Source organism: Alexandromys fortis, unplaced genomic scaffold (assembly GCF_014885135.2).
Source record: "Alexandromys fortis isolate MF-2015 unplaced genomic scaffold, M_Fortis_MF-2015_v1.1 scaffold_17, whole genome shotgun sequence".
Classification (NCBI taxonomy): Eukaryota; Metazoa; Chordata; class Mammalia; order Rodentia; family Cricetidae; genus Alexandromys; species Alexandromys fortis.
This window is the reverse complement of record NW_026067896.1, coordinates 14,947,904-14,968,651: the sequence shown is the minus strand read 5'-3', so window position 1 is coordinate 14,968,651 and position 20,748 is coordinate 14,947,904. Positions and strand designations below refer to the sequence as shown.

The 20,748-nt window shown below is 42.6% G+C and overlaps 1 protein-coding gene across 9 annotated transcripts in view; it reads right to left on the bottom strand.

The window, feature by feature from the left end:
• The window catches only part of Arhgap26 (Rho GTPase activating protein 26), a 1,368,274-nt gene that overhangs the window by 143,482 nt on the left and 1,204,044 nt on the right, over positions 1-20,748 (bottom strand). For 8 of the 9 annotated variants that reach the window (XM_050161399.1, XM_050161408.1, XM_050161390.1 and 5 more), the window contains 2 exons: positions 14,115-14,180; positions 9,997-10,071 (listed from right to left, as the gene is read on the bottom strand). In XM_050161399.1, the coding sequence (XP_050017356.1) occupies positions 9,997-10,071; positions 14,115-14,180 (141 nt within the window). Of the gene's footprint in view, positions 1-4,494; positions 5,532-9,996; positions 10,072-14,114; positions 14,181-20,748 lie in introns of those variants that run through there. The other variant, XM_050161433.1, reaches the window with a different exon arrangement.

Sequence of the window (20,748 nt, the reverse complement as noted above, 5' to 3'; positions counted from 1 at the left end):
TGATCTGGGCCATTCTTAGAGGTATAAGATAGAATCTCAGAGTTGTTTTGATTCACATTCCCCTGATTGTAAGGATGTTGAGTATTTCCTTACGTGTCTTTCAGCCATTTTAGATTCCTCTGTTGAGAGTTCTCTGTTTAGGTCTGTACTCCAGTTTTATTGGATTATTTCTTCTTTTGATGACCAATTTCCTGAGTTCTTTGTATATTTTGGAGATCAGACCTCTGTCTGATGTGGGGTTAGTGAAGATCTTTTCCCATTCTGTAGGCTATTGTTTTGTCTTGTTGACCTGTCCTTTGATTTACAGAAGCTTTTCAGTTTCAGGAGGTCCCATTTGTTAATTGTTTCTCTCAGTGTCTGTGCTACTGGGGTTTTATTTAGGAAGTGGTCTCCTGTGCCAATGCGTTCAAGTGTACTTCCCACTTTCTTTTCTATGAGGTTCAGTGTTGAGGTCTTTGTATCTCATTGTTTTAATTTGCATTTTTGTCAAGAAAAACAAGGACAAATACAGAACACTCTTCTGTGCATGTTTAAAGTGGATGTTACTGAGGTATTCCGTAACTGTTCTATAACAGCGCAGCTCCACATGCTGAAATTCACAGATAGTTAAGTAGCTACCACCGCAGCCCAGGACTCCATCAGCCCAGAACTCTTGAGGCTCTATTATAATCACTCCTCTTCCACCCGCTGGCAATATCCACACATGGCATAATGCTTCTGAAATCCAGCCACGCTGTTACATGTACAGTAGTTTAATCCTTTTATTAGTAAGTCCTATCCAGTGCTCTGGGTACACCATAATCTGTTTATTCATTCCCTAGATGATGGACATCTGGGTGCGTTCCAGTTGTGGCTGCTATGAATAAAGCTACTAGAAACATTTACGCAGAGGCTTTATATGGAGTGCATTTTCATCTCTTAGGGAAATGCTGCATCATCAAGCAGGACTATATTAAAATCTCCAAGAACAGAACAAATGATGAAGAATGTTTTCAGTTAGACAAAATGGTCAAATTGTCTTCCAATGTTGGGGGCCGTTTTCAGACTGTGACAGCTCCGGCTGCTTCCCCTCCTCTCACCAGGACTCTGTCAGTCACGTTAGCTGTAGATATCCTAGCAGGATATCACTTCTCAAGTAGCAGCACTATTGACTGATGACGTCAGATGTCTTTTCATGCACATGATGGCGTGGGTCATCTTTACATATGGTATTTGCTCTTTGTGTATTTTCCTTACTCAACTGTTCTTTCCAATGTTTTTGTCTATTTTAATAATTAGATGGTTGTTTTAAGAACCAAGATCTTTGAAAATATATTCTAGATACAAGTCACTGACTATATATACATTTTAATAGATACTTTCTTCTGATCTACAACTTTCTTTTCAAAACATTTTTCTGTAGAAATGGGCTGAATTTTAGCCATCAGGCATGTTGGGCAAGAATATACCACTGAGTAAATCTCTAGTCTTTCTTGCAGTTGTTTTTATCTTGAAACATGGTCATACTAAGTTGCCCAAACCAGCCTTGAACTTACTCCGTAGTCCAGTCTTGCCTTGAACATGTCATCTTACCGCCTCAGCCTCTGAAACAGCTGAGGTTATTGGGTGCACCAGTAGGTCCACCATGACTAATTTCTCTTTTGGATGGAAACTTTTGTATTTAAATGCAGTTCAACGTAACATATTTTCCTTTAATGGTTCTTTCCTGTATTCTAGTTAAGGAGTCACTTTTTTTCCCCTCTGCTTTCTGTTGGGTTTGCATTGCCAGCTCTTAGGATTCATTTTAAGATACTTTTCATGTGTGGTGTCAGATGACATATCATTTCATTTTCCCTCATATGGATGTCAGATTTACTACAGTACTTGTTTTAAAGACTCCTTTCTCAGTTAACTATCCCGACACCTTCATCCAGGATCCAAGTATGTGCTGGCCCTGATTCTGGGCTCCTGTGCTTGTTGCACTGATCTACAATCTTCAAAGATACCACCCAGTCTTACTCTAAAAGCGAGTCATGTTTTGCTGTCTATAAACTGTCTTTCACTAAACTCTTCGTGGGCTTTCATGTTCTCTATGACATCTCCATGGGAAACGCATCTTCTAACCCTGTGTATATTGATTGGACCTCACTGAGCCCACGTGTCATTCCCCCGTGCTAGATTTAATATTTGGTAACTTGAGAAGCAAAGTTGGTTATTCTTCTTTCTCATTACAAAAGTCACAAAACTTAAAATCCTTAGCTACTTCCTATAAGTCATGTCTAAGAACCCAAAGCACCCCCATTCCACTTGTGTTTTGAGACCCCAAAGCACTTACTGTCTGGGGCTCTGCCTGAGAGCTTTCAGCATCCTAACAGGCAAGGATGGTGACAGGTGATCTCCTCTCTGAGAACTCAGGATGACCTCTTGCCTGTCTCCCAGAAGCACCCCTATCCAAGGAGCCTGTCATCGTCTGTCTGTTCCCTTCACTGGGGGAGGCTGGGGTTGAGTTCTCTCTATTCCCCTACTTTCCCTTGGATGCAGTCTTCAGTCTGAGATATTTCCACTCATTATGAGGTAAGCTTCAGGTCTCAGAAGTCACCATAAAGAAAGAACTGCCTGGTCCTTGTGAAAACTCTACAGAAAGCAGTCCTCAGTGTGTGAAAATGTGTGGGGGATAATGACACAGAAGAAAGGAATGCAGACCTTCAAGGTTCCAGAGGGAGGGAGAATGCAAGTTCAAGGCTGGAGATGGGCAGGGAAGAACACTGCCTATAATCTGGTGACTTAAAGCCCCGCTGTTTACTACCTCCCTGTGCCCTCTGTAAATCCTAACCCAGAGGGAAGTTACCGCATAGCAGGAGAAATACAGAAATGCTGAACTTGCATTTCTTTGCCATCATAATGAAACATCACAAAGACACAAACGCTAAAGGGGCCTGAAGCCTGAGTAGTACAGCAACGTAACCTTTTAGTTAACAATCTCCGGTTGCCAGAGGTAGGGCTCATGTGAAGACCTAAAGAAAACCTTTGAGAATACCACGTTGTAGCATGTCATCCTAGGGGAAGAAGTCAGGACACACTCCTTTCCCACACATCTGGAGGGGAGGCTGCTTTCTGCAGGCCTACAACAGCCCTGAGAACAGAACCTAGGCAGTGAAGTAAGGCTGGGCAACAATGCCGCAGGAAGACCTTTAAAACATGAGAACGGATTCAGGAGAAAAGCAGTAGGATGTGGTGGTGATACGTGGAATCAATCACAACTCAGGGGTGGAGGCCAAGGGAGCAGGCCTTCAAGCTCATCTTCATACATGGTGTGTATGTGTGTGCATGTAGTGAGTCTGACATCCACCCAGCTACATTAGAGACCCAATCATAAAACAAAAACACAAAAAATGAGGCAAGGGAACAAGAGAAGAACTATAGCCTTGGGGTTAACAGTTATACATATGCCAGTTCTTCCAAGATCTTAAGCAAAAAAGTGGGACCAGGAGTAATTATTCAGGACTATAGTCACTCAAAACAGAAGATTTATGGCTGACTGCAAACTGGTTGGTATCTCGTACAACAGCTTTTCAATGCCATAGAAAAGGGTGGCGCTGAAATAGGATTTAGGAAAGTGACTGCAGACCGAGGAGAATCTGTTCAGAGTGACGTCAACAGCAAAGAGCTTTAAACCTCCTGGAAAGGCCCATGTATGCTGGTATAGAATACAGACAGCAAAGCATCGGGAAACATCTACTGTTTCATGTCAAGGAAATTCATAAAAAAGTGGACATCGTAAAATGTGCCACCAAAGTGAAATGGTACAGGTGACGGCTGAAGGAGCAAACCACAGAGCAAAGAGTGCCAGTGAAAACACTGAAAATTCAGTAACAAAATTATGTTGCTAATGACAAGAACACACAGCAATTCGCAGCAGATTAAACGAGGGGCGTGGGTTTGAGGGGCAAGCCTGAAGACTTCCTGACAACACCAAGAATAAGGCGAGCAGCGAACCCTGCAAGACCTCGTATTCCTGAGACTCGGGTTTCCAGAGCAACAAACTGAAAAACAATCTGTTCTCTAGAAAATCACCTCTAAAAGCTCCCTGTGGGCCCAGTAAGTGTTAGAGGGGATCCCATGTGATTGATGATGACAGTAGGCTGTTGAGAGGGGAAGAGTTCTCGTTATGTAGTTAACAACAAGAGTATGCATATTTGAGGGAAAGGAGAGCTTGCACTTTATTTGAGTATAATCAAGATGCATTTAAAACAATTTTGCTTCCATTCATTAATTCATTTATTTCTTTTGGAAGATGTGTTTGTGTGCGTGCGTGCGTGCGCACATGCATGAGTGCCTTTGAACATGTATACAGTTTAGAAGACAGCGAGTGGGAGTTGATTCCCTCTGTCATGTATGTTCTGGGGATTCGCCTTAGGTCATCAGACTTGGAAGCAAGTACTTTTTGAACTGTATTCCTGAATGAATTTTAAGAAAGACAATTTTTTTTTTATAATCCTAGAAATAGGTGAGTTTGTTGAAGTATATGAAGGCGTAAGTCACGAACAAGGCAACACCAGTTTGGAGTTATGATTAATAGGGTGTTATTTATTTAAAGGGGAAAAAACTTACAGATCACAATCCCAGACAACAGCCATCTGCGCAACCAGGAAGGGAGTCTAGTCTCCAGCGGAGCAGGAAGAGAAGAGAGCGAGCAGAGGAAATAGCCGCTTTTTTAAAGGGAGTGAGACCATGCCCCAATGGGCTGGTATCACAGCATCTATTGGTTGGAGGGGCGGAAAGACCTCCCGCAACAAGTATAATTCTCATCAAAGATAAGGAATGAGATTTTTGGGTTAGCAAAAATGTAAAATGTAGGACAAAATGAAAAAGAAAAAAAAACTTAGGACATGAAAATTTGGATAAACATGCTAGTATACAGTTTCCAAATCTAAAATCTACATTAAAAAGTTAAAACACAAATTAGAAAAATAATGCTAAGAATTAAAGCAGGTAAGTGACTTCTGTCAGCACCACTAAACATGCTCAAAATGCCCAACTTAATCCACAACTAAAGAATGCAAACTTAAATAAGATGGAAATAAGACTTTAACATGCATTATTTACATGGAAAACAAGTGCTACATTGCATGGCTGTTGTTGGAGACAGGTCCCTCTCCTTAGGCATGACTGACAGTGACCTGCCAACTCAGATAAGAAGCTGAAGCCATATATACCGCTTGACCCAGCAACTCCACATTGATGAGTAAACTGTAAGGAAATAAGACATGAGAGCATTTCTTAACGTGTGCAGGCTCTCGATCAGCAATGCTCCTGCACCTTTCCGGATCATCATTCTATTTGTATGTAGGCCAGGCTATCATTTGGAGCAGGAGACAGAAGAACAGGCCATGGAAATCGTTTGTCTGAAGTGAAAAAGATACACAGCTTGTCTGCTTCCAAAGCGCATGCTCTTCACCTCGGCTACCTCTCCTCACAGGACACCCTGAGTCTTCCTAGAATGACAAGGAACTCAGTGTGCCTGCAGGAGCAATGCCACAGGATGACTTAACCTGGAGAACAAACATTAGAGTGCTGTGTGAATACAGTCTGTTAAAATCCCAGGACAGTGGTTCTCAGCCTGTGGGTCACAAGCTCTGGTTGTTGGGGGTGTGGAATCACCCTTTCAAGGGGGTCACCTAAGACCATCAGAGAACACAGATATTTACATTATGTGTCATAACAGTGGCAGAAATTACAGTTATGAAGCAACGAAAATAATTTTATGGGGATCACAACATGAGGAACTGTACTAAAGGGCTGCCGCATTAGGACGGATGAGAAGCACTGCCCTAGAACATGCGCGGTGTGCCCAGTGCTGTAAACATAGGAATACAGTATGCTCACTCTCTCACTACACGCTAGTGTATCTGGTCTAAAAGGAGCTATGATTGAAAGTCTCATCAATAAGACAGTCAATAAAGGCCCTCTCTGGTCTGAAGGCCCTTTTTTTTCTTCTCTATGCTTTTTGTATTGTTCTGAATTATTGCCAATGACGACTCATAATGTTTAATCAGAGAAAAGAATTCTTTAAAATATGCAGAACAGGATGGGTGGTCAGCATGATGGCTCAGTGTACCGCACCTGTGTCCAAGTCTGGCAACCTGAGTTCCCACCTGGGACATAGTGACTCCCACAAGTTCCCCTCGCCCACCCCCACACAATTTAGCTTAATTTAAAAAATATATGAAATGGAAAGAACAGACAGAAAAGTAATGAGCAAGAATGTAGCTGGTGTGTGCGTGCACACATGTGTGTATGTGTAAGAAAATCTGTAAACATTTATCCTCACTTCGTAGTCTGGGGGTGGGAAGAGTACGTATATTCTGTTTCAGGAAATCTGAGAGTCTCCCTGTGTCTTTTTCACTGCCCAAGACTACTGACCTTTGTGGCTAGGAGGAAGTAACCAGGGTGGCTCCTGGCAGGACACCAACATAAAGTGCACTGGATACTGCTGGGGCTGTGAGGAACACTAACGAGCTCTCTTAAGGAGCCCTAATCATAAAGGAAACAGATTCTCACCACCTACGTTTCCCACCCCACCTATAGTCCTCCAACAAATTAAGAATACAGGAAAAGAACTAGTGATCAACGTCAGTGTCTGGTTTTACTCCTAAGACATATTCGTAGTAACTAAAACACACAAGTCCACTTAGGAGAGCCTTGGGACAAGCAGAAGCAATCTTATATTGTATCTGCATGTAGGCGAGACCAGAGGAGAGTGTGCGTGTGGTTCACACTGAGCTCTGAAAGGTTTGCAGCTGCGAACAGATTTATTCTAGACCATTGGCTAGCCCAGACCAGGAGCAGAACCCAGAACTGATGAAGACGATATAAAGGGAGACAGACTTGGACCCAGTGCTCTGGCCCAACGATTGCAAGAGTACAAGAGTCCACTGACGGATAGGGAGACTCGCGGGTCCCATTCTCGGCATTGGGTTACATGTTACATCTGGTCAGCTTTACCACTGGAGGGATCATTTAGATTCCGGTTTATCTGGAATGTTTTCCTGGCAGAGGCAGCTGGCCTTGTGACTGTCAGTCACTAGTTATTAACCTTTCACAACATTCTTAAGATGGTCACGATTACTATCCTCTATACCCAGGTCAGCTAAGGAAGACAGCAAGACCAGCACCATGTGAGGGGGCTGCTGAGAGCCCTGGGGAACGGCTGCCTCTAGAGCATCTCTTGTGCCCAACGAGGATCGCTTCAGACTGGCAGTCTTCTAAAACACTGCGATTCTTCTCAATAGTGTCGCCTCACATCATCATCTTTGAAGTCTGTTTGAAGCCCCATCTTGTTGGTCTCTATATACAGTATTGGATACTGAGCCCCAGCTCTTTGGTCTAGCCATAGATGAGATTTTCTCTGCCTCACCCACTGCCATCTTCCAGAGCTCTTCCGTGATTACACACATGCTCCACATCCTGTCACGTTTACCTAATGCAAGAATTGAACCTTGCTACTGTTGTGTCAGAAGCATTTCATTAATTCAGCAGCAATCATTACTTCAGGAAAGCATCCCTCCGTTTTCTCACCAATGATACCGCTCGGTCCATAGGTTCATGAACCTAACATCATCTCTACCCGCATGCCCAGACACAGGCATAAGCTCATTTATGTCCATCTGTTGAGGATAATGGGATTGGCTCCAAAATGAAAAGTTTATCATGTGAATGGCTCACATTAGCCAATCAAAGTCCTCTCTGTGGCCTTCTGCCAAAATTGTCACCCGAAAGACACTCTTCTGAATGATGCAAGCTCCAAGGACTGCAATGCCTGAGTCTATGGAGGACACTCCCAGAGAGAGCAAAGCCAAAGCCGAGGCCAAGAGAGGACACAGATAATGAGAAACTAGAAAAAGAAGGGAAAGGGCTCAGAGTGAGGATGGCGCCAAAGTTGGTCTAGCTACCTAAGAAAATCCCTTTTTTCTGTGAACTATTCTGAATCATTCCTGACTCTTGCCATGATGTATATACCACTTAGAACTTTTAATAGAACATTACTTCATTTGAGAAATTAAAAAGAAAAGCTCCTCAACTCCTCAGCATAGGACTTAGAAAAGACCTCCTTAGCTGTTCAGCGCTAACTGCCTCTTTTAGCCTCAAGTAGCTCTCTCAGATATTAAAGAATAACCGCACAACATCAACAGGCTCTGGCATGCCATGGTTTGTATTTGCTCAGTCCAAATTCTTCTTCTTTTTCCTTCTCTATTCCACCTCCAGATCCAGGTCGCAGTAGTTGCTACATAATACACAACTAGGTGTTTACATATATTAAACTCTTAATTCTTCCTTATATTGGCCTTTCTCAAAATTAAGCCATATCAACATTTGGCCCAACAAAATCACTCTTAGGCACTTATCCTCTGAGAACAAGCATACACTTTCACAAAAATCCTCTATTAAAATATCTATAGCAGCTTTACTCATTAGAGCCAAAAGTGGAAACCGCCCAGAAGACCTGTAGCCAATGGAGGTCTAAACTGTGGTATGCCCATGAAAGGGAATATGACTCAGTAGTTAAAAGAAATGAACACGTAATGATACAGATAAGCTGGGCAAATCTGGAAATAATTAGGCTCACAAAAAGAGACTCAATCATAAAAACTAAAATATTTCATTAATCTATTTATATAACAAGTAATTTCAAGGCCACAAATTAAAAGGAAAAAAAGAATAGACTTCTGGTCACCATGGTTAGGGACTGTGTGAGGAGGTGAGGCAAAGAGTAGATATAAAGAGGTATCATAAGGCCATTATGGGGGGAGGGGTGGAAGTGATCTGCATTTTGACTATAGAAATGCCAGTAGCTTGGTTATGGTACTGAAATGCAGCCTGGTATGATGCTATCATTGGAGAGAATTGGGGAAAAGATACGAAAGATCCATTACTGTTGTTTTTGTACAATGCATGTGTATCTTGCAATTATATAATAATAATAAATAATTAATAATAATAATAATAATAATGAACTAACTGTATCCCAAATCTGAACTGAAAAGTGAAAACTAAGTGTGGATTTGCCTCCCAAATACCATGGTTTCAAACAACAGGTCTCGTTCATAACACTGTGGAGTTTTTAAGCACAGCAGTGAGTGGCTCCCTCTGGCCCATATAAAGGAATAGATTTTTGCACATATAAAGGCTATTTTCAGACGCTGGAATGACAAAAGAAGGGACAAACACAAAAGAAAGGCCCTTGCCTGTAACACCAAGTTAGAGGCCTGAATGAGAGTTAATCTTCACAAGTACCAGGCTCAGGTTTTTGTGGACATGGACAACGGCCACGGATCTATGAAATTTGATCTGTTTGCCATTTAGATCCATGTGACTCACTGAAGCTGGCTGCATAGCTAAAAATACAGGATATCTGCAGCCTAGGCAACTTTGGCTCATGGATTTTGATTCAAATACTGCACATTTGGAGGGGTGGCTTTCTATTTATACATCGGCCAGGGACAGAGGCGCCTCTACTGCTTCAAGTGACGGCTTGAAGTCTAAAAGCAAAGGGAATCATGAGTTTTATCTGCATACACAAACATTTTATCTGAGAGTTACACGACACCCTCAGTCTGAGGCACATGAGGCCCCTAGATCATCCAGGCTCGAAAGATGTCCTTTCTTGGGCATTGGGTGTGTCCTATTGAATACCTGCCTCAAAAGAGGGCAGAAGGAGTCATGAGCTATTAAAGACAGTGTAGGGTGTGGCAGTCACATGAATGACCAAGCAGCACTTGGACTGGGGTGCTGAGTCTGAAGACTGGGTGTGGTGTTCAGTTCTGCCATTTCATTTTAACCTTGCAAAGGCCCTCTCTGAAACTCTTCTGCTAATGCCCACAGCCACCACTAGCAAGCAAGACAGATTTCTGGGCATCAGCGTATCCTGATTCCTACCCCAGAGGCTACCTAGGAAGCTGAAAATCTTGGTGTAGGCTGCCCAAAAAACCTGCCTGGCGAAGTCCCTGCTGTACTCACCCATCAAGACACTCAGCAACTTCTGCACCCTGGAGTTGACCCCCACGATTCGGTAGAGTCCTTGCTCGTTGATCCCTGAGAGGAGAAAAGATGAGGATTTAATTAGATGAACACTGGAACACGAGTCAGGCCAACAAGGCCAAATGCTCTTCTGTTTTTCCTTCATTTTCTCTGTCCTTCTAAAAGCTGCTGTAATTAAAGTTCCCTGTCACTCAGCTCAGCTCTTAGCAAAGGAGTGGGATTTGGCGCAGCTGTCTAGGACTCACGGATGTGCTGCGCACTCCAGGCCTCACCTTAGCTCGGTCATCAGCAGGGAAGATACTTCCCCCTCCCTTGACAACGGCAGTAGATAAAGACTCTTCAAGGTGCAAAATACATTATTATAAAGCATCATAGTTAACCAGTTCTTACATTTAAAAATTCAAAATGACACGACGTTAAAAAGTCACTCACAGAAGATAAATGACTTTCTATTTTTATACACAACATAAAAATACTGAAGCGTGGAAACATTTTCCATCTTAGGGAATACTAGTTCAGACTGAGAAATCAGAAAATTCATCACAGAGCAAAGGTGTTTATTTTGAAATACTTAAACAAAGACAGAATTTCAAACTACAGAACTTCTGTTCACTAAAATGCATGGGCTGTACCACTTAGGCACTTAGAAAAGAAGGCAATTTGCATGCATGTGTGAATGTATGCGAATGTCTGAGCCTGGTCATGTGTGTGCGTCTACATGCATGCACATGCATACGGCAGCCAGAGGACAACCTCGGATTTCATCCTCGGGAATGTCATCCGCCTCCTTCAAAACAGGGTTTCTCACTGACCTAGAACTCATCAACTCAGGTTCACTGGATGGCCAGTGAGCCCCAGGGATCTTCTGTGGAAAGGAGAGAGGGCTGGGGATCAAGCTTAAGACTTCATGCTTTACTGATACTCTGTCTCCTCAGCTCCAACAGGAGATCATTTAGACCAAGTGATTAAAAATGGCTTTTCTCTTGCCGTCCCCGGCCCATCATATCTAGAACTGTTCAGAAACTAGAGCATTCCTCTCCAGTTCCCTTGCGAACTTGTTAATGTGAAAGTTAGTTCATGTCACTTCTCTTAGTATCTTCCATGGATTCTCAAGTATATATCATATTCCTAACTTCTTTGTTTGTTTGTTTGTTTGTTTGTTTGTTTGTTTTTCGAGATAGGGTTTCTCTGTAACTTTGGAGCCTGTTCTGGAAATAGTTCTTGTACACCAGGCTAGCCTCAAACTCAAAATCCACCTGCCTCTGCCTCCCGAGTGCTGGGATTAAAGCCGTGCGCCACCACCGCCCGGCATATTCTTAACTTCTTATGGTGCATACGAGGCTTTCAATACCAGACTCTGACAAGAATTTTAAGTGACTAGGCTTCCTTCTTGGTTTGGGGGCTAAAAATGAATGAGCACACAGCCCACCTTAGCAAGGACACTTGCTTATATGTATGATTCTGCCTTTATTAATCACAACTGTTCTCCTGTTCGTCTCTCCTTTCCTTATTTATGTCTTTTCTGAGTTAGTGTCTCACTCTATAACCCAGGCTGGTCTGTAACTCCCAACTCTCTAATCTCTCAGCCCTCTGAACAGGCAGTAGGATTATAGTCTAACACACAGGTTGCATCCTTTTCCTTTAAAATGAAAAGCAAACATAAACTCTTTAAAAATTACCTTAGACCTATAAGCTCATTAGAAACGTATAGATTATAGCTAAGGCAAATAGAAAATAAAATGATGAAAGTAAAAGAAAGCAGAGTGCCACTAGCGTGACACTGAGACCTGTGCAGAGGATGCCCTCTTGGTGGGCACCACAGGACGGGCTCAAGCAGGCCAGTTTGTTTGTAAATTGTATTTTCGATTTAATGCACTAAATATGGGCTGATATAAAATCTATTTCTTTTTTGCTTCAAACATAATTCTTTTTTGAATCTTTGGGAATTTCACATCATGTCCCCAACCCCGCTCACCTACCGGTCCCTCCATATCCACTCCTCACCCCTAAAAAGTAAATTTCTATTTTTAGTCATTGACAATATTTTACTGCATAAGCGAACCACCCTTGATTTAACGAAATTTTGAGGCATTTGATTGGTTTCCAGTTTTGAATTTTAACCACATCACTGTATAAACATTCTTTTGGTTCAACATGACCAACATCCTTATTTTCCAAGTTCAATTTCCAATTATGTTTATTTGACATTTTCTAGTATATCTTGTGTACTATTAACAACCTGTCTTGGTATTTTGCTGAAGGGGATCAAGCAGAAATAATCAAACATTAAAAACAAAAACAAATCCCTGATTCTATATGCTAATGTAACTTCTTTGGAAAGAGAAACCTATAGGACACATAAGCACAAGAACTCAAGAGGTTTTGTTACTCCCAGCCCCTACCCGTGTGTGTGTGTGTGTGTGCGTCTGTGTGTGTATCACTCTCCCTTTCTATTTCCCCACTAGTAAGGTTACAATTCTGCTTTAAAAGACATTGTCTCAGTGTATGGGTGCACCCCTCGCAGTCCTGAGTTCCTTGCTTGTGCTCTCTCTCCTTCTGCTCCTGATTTGGACCTTGAGATTTCAGTCCGGTGCTCCAATGTGGGTCTCTGTCTCTGTCTCCTTTCATCGCCTGATGAAGTTTAATATTCAGGAGGATGCCTATATGATTTTCTTTGGGTTCTCCTTCTTATTTAGCTTCTCTAAGAACCCGAATTATAGGTTCAATGTCCTTTATTTATGGCTAGAAACCAAATATGAGTGAGAACATCCCATGTTCCTCTTTTTGGGTCTGGCTTACCTCACTCAGGATGAGACAATGGGGATGTTCTATCAGGAACTCACCAAGGCCAGCTGGCCTGGGTCTGAAAAAGCCTGGGTCAAAACTGGTCTCGCTGAACATAGCGGACAAGGAGGACTACTGAGACCTCAAGAACAATGGCAACGGGTTTTTGATTCTACTGGACCTATTGGTTTCGTGGGAGCCTAGGCAGTTTCGTGGATGCTCACCTTACTAGACCTGGATGGAGGTGGGTGGTCCTTGGACTTCCCACAGGGCAGAGAACCCTGATTGCTTTTTGGGCTGACGAGGGAGGGGGACTTGATTGGGGGAGGGGGAGGGGAAGGGGAGGCGGCGGTGGGGAAGAGACAGAAATCTTTAATAAATAAATAAATAAATTTAAAAAAAAAGACAGAATTTCTTTCAAACCAATAAAAAGAGCAAGCAGGTAGAAGGCTGAAGAATAAAGAGACTCAATCTCTGACAATGGTTCTGATCAGTGTTCGTGGAGAGAAGGCTAACAGCTTTCCTCAGAGCTACAAAGGACCAGGGCACTTAAAACTCTACAATGCCCTGGCTTGTAAGAGACTGCAGCGAACCAGCCTCCCCATCTCAATGCCCTCCCTGTTCCAATAGACCTGGGAAATGTCAATGAGGAGTAGGTAAGCTATCCCTTCCTTCTCTGTCCTCGATGGTTCTCCAGTCAAGGTCTGCAGACCAAGATCCTTCACTTGGGGTCCACAGATGCTAAGTGAATCCCTGGAGAGTCCAGGGATCTATGAACTGGATGGGAAAGCAGCCTTTATTTTCACTATCGCTGACTTTGCACACTTCCTTCCCTTATGAATGGAGACAACAAATCACAGTGGTATTCACAGTACCCACAACACAGTGCATAATCACAGATATTTTCCTAGCTTCTTACAATGGTCAAGAAGGCTTGCAATATAGCAACTTCCAGATTATGCCAGTTATGATACCCACCACTATAACTTACTAAATAACTTGTTAATGCAGAAGCATCTATACCAGTCTGTTGCAGCTATATTTTCAATTATTTTAATAATAACTGAGTTTTAGAACGGTTTTCCATATGCCTAAGAATTCTATTTAAATACATGTAAGACATTTTCATGATCAACCAGAGACAAAGATGACGTGAAATGGGTGGACAACCCCTGCTTCAGACCAATGTGACCTGTAGAAACAGCCACAGTGGCACCAGGAGGGTTAACGAGTTCCTTAAAATGAGAAGCAGCAGGTAGCATGTCTGCTGCCCCCCTTCCGTGAGAACAACGCCGTCTGTTAGACTACTTTACCTCTGGTTTCCACCGCATGGATGCATTTCCTTATTATGCTGAAGCCGATGCTGTCCAACTGTGCGGCTGAAAGAACAAGAGAAGTGCAGTCAGGCCTTGCTTGTGCAAACCAACTCACTGCAAGGTTTACACACTGGAAGCCACCCACATGGTGTGGCCACAGGCTCTCTCCCCTTCCCTATGTGAGGACAAATAAGTAAAAGTAGAATAACACTTTAAAATCGGGTGGTACTGATAGAGGACCTACCACATGCCACATACATGCTAGTGTTCCGCGTGTATTATCTTAGTTCTCGCAGTAACTTTGGCACTAGTCTCAGTGTCTAACGAGAAATGGCAGCACAAGGTGGCAGACACCTCCAGTTGGAGCCACAGGAAGAACTGCTTGCCGTCTGCTCCATAAAGCAAACATGAAATGCTTTAAACAAACCAGTTAAGTGCTTTACCTAGACTATGTTTTGTAACTCCAGCAAATCACCTGGAATGATAGTGTTATTAGCTCTGTGTTACAGATGAAAAAAAACTGAGGCTTGAAAAAGTGAAATATGACTCATGTTGCCAAGTTAACGTGTGGAGACTTGCTCCAGGGGCCAGATCAGCAAACTGCTTTAAATATGACTTTGGATTAAAGTATAATTCTGTTCTGGTGACTAGAAAAAGTGAGAAATCAATAGGCAAATGAAGGAAAGAAAGATAACCCAGATGAACATTGAAAGGGCTGAGGACAAAGACTCTACCTGAGCCCCAGAAACAGTAGAGCCCCTCTTCATAGCCCAACAGCAGGGGCAAAGGGTCCTCCATCTCTTCCAACACCTACCAGCGCCACTCAGAAAATGAAACAACCCACAGGAACAATGTTCCCCTGGGGAAACTGTAACAAAAAGGAGCCCGGCCATCCACAGAACTTCAACCCAAGCTTTGGTGATCAGCCATACAGTGCGCATAGCCTGTATGAATGCATCATTTTGATCTCTTTGGACATCCCTGTTGGCATTCACTATTGTTCTTTTCATCCCAGTGGTATCAGAGTTTCCTTGCTTTGGTTTTGTTCTGCATCAGGTGACTAAGGACACTAGGCATCTTTTTGTGTGCAGGGGACAATCCTCATTCTTACATGAAGTACTCAGAACACAGCCACTGGGAATGTAGTGTCAGGCAGGGAATTATCTTTCTCTGCTTAAGGAATTTTCCAAAGTATTTGTAACTGTTATTCTGTAGTCACCAGAAGCCTTTACTTTGTTTTTGGGGACTTCAAAGTATCTTTCTAAAGATAAGGGGTTAGAAATCCGGGGAAAGAACTACCATTGTGCACTGACTACTGAGAGCTGTGGAGACAGGGTCTGAACGTGGATGTTTTAAGGACAGGCTTGTGAACATAATTTTCTTTTTAACATAGGAGAACTTCATCTTGGACAAAAACTACTTCCTTACCTCAAAAACAACAAACGTTTTGGAAAATTGGAAAGAATTTGGCAACTGAGAGAGAAGGCCCCAGTGCTTAGATAACCTATCAGGTCAAGTAGGAAGTGAAAGTCATTTCTAGGCAAGTGGCACATGGAAGAAAGAAAATACAATGGAACTTTCCAGATATATCCAGAAAAAGTTAAATTCTACCAACTTACCAACTTACATTAACTATAATGTTTTTGAAATTGTCAAAGCCCGCCCCACCCCCCATACACGCAAACTCAATGTTCAGATTAGCTTTCCCTATGCTGGAGCAATTTCCCTCATTTGTTAAAAGCAAGTAAACCCTCATTATACTGATGTTAAAGAAAAATGTCTTACAGTTACCTTACAGGTAACGCTGTATTTAATCAGTATAGCTTAGTTGTCAAATGAACATAGCATTTCCATGCTGTGGAGCCAAACAGGAGCTCGGGTTAACTCTGCTGAGCCTAGTTTATTACAGTTGCGTACTGTCTTACCTACCTAGTTTTGTAAACAAGACTCCCAAGAATTCAGGAAATACACTTCAGCAACCATTGTTCTAACTCTCTAAACTAGAAGTGATACAAGTTTCTGCATCACCACTTTGCTGCACTTTTCCATCTTCTCTTGGTCCTCTCTCTTTCCTTAACACACGTGCAGGGACGGACACACACACACACACACAGAGTTTGATATCTATTCTCATCAACTTGAGGTTCCTGCTGACATCATGATGGTGTTATTAATAATTAACATCTACATATTATTTAACTTTGGACTAGGTATCACTAATGTGGCAGGGACCCCACTGTATACATAAGCAGAATGTTAGTTCTTACTTTTGCTCACTGGGTTCCTAATTAAGCAATCGAGATCTAGTCTGCAAAGTGAATTCCCACTAAAAGGTCTGAAACACTATCACCATGGAGCTGAGTTTGCCAATGACTGAGAAAGTAGCCCGCCAGATGGAAGCGGCTGTCCTTAATCCCCTCAAGCAGGTGATTCAGCCCATTCACTGAGCCAAGGCTCAGAAAAGGTCAGGGATTTATTTGCAATTTCTGTATCCTTATAATCTCCAGAAATAATCTCTCATTAAATATCTACTAGGTTTGCATCATTCCGTTAATTTGACTAGCAATGAGTTGATGTAGGATCTGTAGCTCCCAGACTCAGCATCCTGGGATGAAGTTAAAACTTGGCTTCTCATCCTCCCTTAGCCTCAAGTTCCCTGGGTTCAGGTTTACATCAGCAGCCAACACCGATGTGGTATAATTGATGTTGGCAGAGTGCACTCAGAAGACACAGGCTGACTTCCCAAGTCAGAAAGGTGCCACAATCCGAACTTTCATCACAACCGTTAAAGCCATGCTCTGGTCTCTCTTTTTTTGAGAAAGGAAAGGGTCGGGGTCCGACAACTCCACTTTGTAGAAGCACTGTGAGAATATGTGCAAACAGGACAGCTGGGCACATGTTCAGTCAGCTTGGTGCATCTCAGGGCAAACCCGGGAGGGGGCCTGACAGTGATGCGGCTTCGGGTTGCTGCACCAATACGAATTCCAGGAGGGGGAGGTAGGCGAATCAGAAATGTTTTACTACAGTAGACAATAAGAACAACACCAGGTAAGGTACAATCAATCCCTTTTCTGCCTAAAAGGTGGAGACTGGTGGTCCAGATAGAAAAACACAGTTCTAATGTAACTACCACTGTTGTAGTGTGAATAAAAAAAATGTAAAAATAAAAATATCCCACTGAAAGCTTCTGGTACCTATGAAATAACTTCCTCTCATCTTTAACTGTGCAGGTGGTGGTGGCAGTGGCGGTAGCGTGTGTATGTGACAACTCTAACAAAACCATGAGCATCTCCCTTCCTTTCCACCTCGCTTACATATCCAAATCATTACCAACTTTTCATCGTTCCTCTTAATGTTTCTCAGTTTTGTCTAGCTCACTCCAACATCACTGTCTTGGTTCCAATCCAATGAAAAGCAATGATAGGGTTAAATCACTGAATAAATAAGAGGGCTTGTCAAGAAGTATGAGATACCCAAGCTGACCTGATCAGAGGAAGTACAGGCATGGTAGGGAAAACAACAAAGTCTGAAAAGGCCTCTGCCTGTTAGGAGACTAGCCCTTTGAGGCTGCTGCGTAGACTGGTGAGCTTCCACTCTGGAGGAAGTACTCCAATTTTGTTTTCTTAAGGGCTGAATTAAGACTTGACTACTAACTTACTCTACCCGTGTCCCCATGTTCATTCTCCATTGGGAGCCAAAGAATTGACCTACTGCTGAGAATGGGAGCAGAGGCATACAGGGGCAGTATGCCATCTCTTCTCCATGGCAGTCTTACCTCTGTTAGCTGCTGCCAGGGTGACTGCGGTGGCCTCTGAGCTAGCCTTGTCATAGTTCTTCTTTTTTCCTTACTAGCTTTCCATTACCTTGTTGGCCCCTTCATTAAACAAACAAACAAACAAACAAAAACCCATGTTACAGGGCCAGGGAGATAGCTCAGAGGTTAAGAGCACTGGCTGCTCTTTCAGAGGTCCTGAGTTCAATTCCCAGCACCCACATGGTGGCTCACAACCATCTGTAATGAGGTCTGGTGCCCTCTTCTGGTGTGCAGGCACACGTGTGGACAAGAACACTGTATACATAATTAATAAATAAATAAATCTTAAAAAACAAAATCATGTTGCCTCCCTACTTCCAATCTGTCATTGTCACATTCCATCTAACCAGTTTACTCTTCTCAACCCTGGCTTGTCCAATTGATTCTAAAACAAATTATATCCACTCATTCTCTAAAAGAATGTCCATGATATCTTAAGCTTACAGCATTTATCATCTTTACTGAGCTAATCCACCCAACAGGCTTGATGCCATATGCCTTTGGCCCAACAGCTCAACTCCATGCATAAGTATGGCTGTCCTTCTATGAGTCAGACTCATTTTAGGCTTTCAACACAAAACAAAAGCATCTTACGCCCATTTCTTGCTTCAAGGAACTGCAAGAGCACTCCTATTCTTACTCTTCAATGATATTTACACTATTAGCTTACTTATTCAACCTATGCCCTAGCATTCTAACTCAGTGTCAACCTTGCTCAGGAGGGAACACAAATCCTGCACAGGAAGGCAGCAGAGCCTTGTGGCCAGGCCCCAGCTTGCTTTTCCAGCCTCCTCAGAGGCCACTCTCCTAGCTCTTAGCACCTCACAACTCTGGATTTCTTCCAGAATCTGATCAACCACATTCTCCAGACCTCGCGTGAGTCTAACCTAAATCCCTTGGCATAATTAATACAGAACTCTTTTTAAGTATGAACTCCTCCAGAAGTCTCCTTAATCTCCCCTCCTAACTTAATACCCTATTGTGTCTCATCAAGCTCTCTCAAGATAGACAGAACAGGTGTCAAGCATATATTTATTTGTGTGGGTCTGAAAAACAATGGTAAGTACCAAATTTAAAATACGCAATCATGAAGACAATGGCTGGTAAAAACCTCTACTTATCAGTTCCATTCCCTGCTGTATCTCTGCTACTGTGCACTATGGCGCTGAACATGAAATGAGAAAGGAGGAGAGAATCTTTTCACTTTGGATTTGTGGTAGGTTAATTGGCAACTGAATCATGGGAGTTGCTGAGGGACAGAGTGGCAGGTCAAAATGACCTTTTACATTCCAAGAGATAAGCCCTAGGAGAGTAGGGGGTTATTTAAGCTTCCTGTCTTTGGCCTTCTCACCCTTTCTGAGGATATAAAGGTTAATATTTTAATGGACTGATCTAACCATTTCCTTCCTGTATCAATACAAAGCGATGCTATGATACACACATTCACACCCCACTGCCTTAGGGAAAAAAAATGAGTCCAAGGAAAAGGAAAAAATAAAACCTGTGCTGGTCAAAGCATGCAACAGAGAGGATGATTATGTATGAGGGAATACTTTCATATTCAGAGGGAGGACCAGGGAGGTTCACGACCTTTCTGTAATAGTACTAAGACCTAGAAGCCTAGAGCTCCCCAGGCTGTTAACCCTGTGATGGCAGCTATCAGAATCTTACCGTGGGACCTAGGGAATGCTGGCAAAATGTTTCTCAATCACCTAGATATAAACTCTCTGTTTTGGAAATGTCCCACAGTTCTGAGCAAGACCCTAGGATATCTTTCTGCTCCACTGCCCCCCCATACCTAAAGCTAGATATTTCTCTGCTTCCTTGCCAGCATGCACTCAAACAATGCAAACCAACTTTAATACTCATGAATCACATAGACAGAAGCAGTGTAGAACTCAAAGAGAATGAAGAGCTTTAGTGCCAAACAGACCCGGGATAGAATTTTATTCCTGCTGCCTATGGCCAAATGAGTAACTGGGTTGAGGTGTTTCACCCCATATCACTCATCTCCCTGTCTTTAAAGTGAGGACAACTCACCAAGTGTCATGAAGACCCATTGAAATGGATAGCAACTGGGATTTACTTGCTGCTCAATAAATACTGATATTTTCAATACCATCAACATTTGATGCTACTACATGCTAATATTTCAATCAAACTTTGCAGCAGATGAAAGTCTTTGCACCCACATTCGTGTGATTCTTATGATAATCCCATGGGGTAAATATTGTGACTTTTCTCACTAATCACTGCTTGCTGTGCTTTTATGCTAATGAGGGATAATACATTACAGTTTTAGAAAATAAATTAATAAACTACAGCTAATTTGATTTTTCCCAACCTCTCTGCTAAATTTTAATGATGAGAAAAACCAGGCTCATGAGGCTAAGTGGTAACAACGCTAATAGTAGCAAACACTTACCAAGACAGACTACACTGCTTGGGGCTATGAACTAAAAGCATATCATCATCTTCTTCTCCTCCTCCTCCTCCTCCTCCTCCTCCTCCTCCTCCTCCTCCTCCTCCTCCTCCTCTTCCTCCTCCTCCTCCTCCTCCTTCTTCTTCTTCATCATCATCATCTTATTCCTCACACAGGCTCAGCTGGTTAAGGGCCCTTTGTAAAGTCACTGGGTCAGTAAGGACAGAGACCATGATTTTAACCAAGTCTAAGTCTAAGTCTGGAGTTCATTCTCTTCTATACTATTTTCTGCTGGAATTCACACACCAGCCAGAGAGGTTAGAGAGCTAGGGATCTGGTTTCTGGATCCTGCCCTTTTCCTTGTGGTGGTAGTATAAATTCCAGAAGTCAAGAGA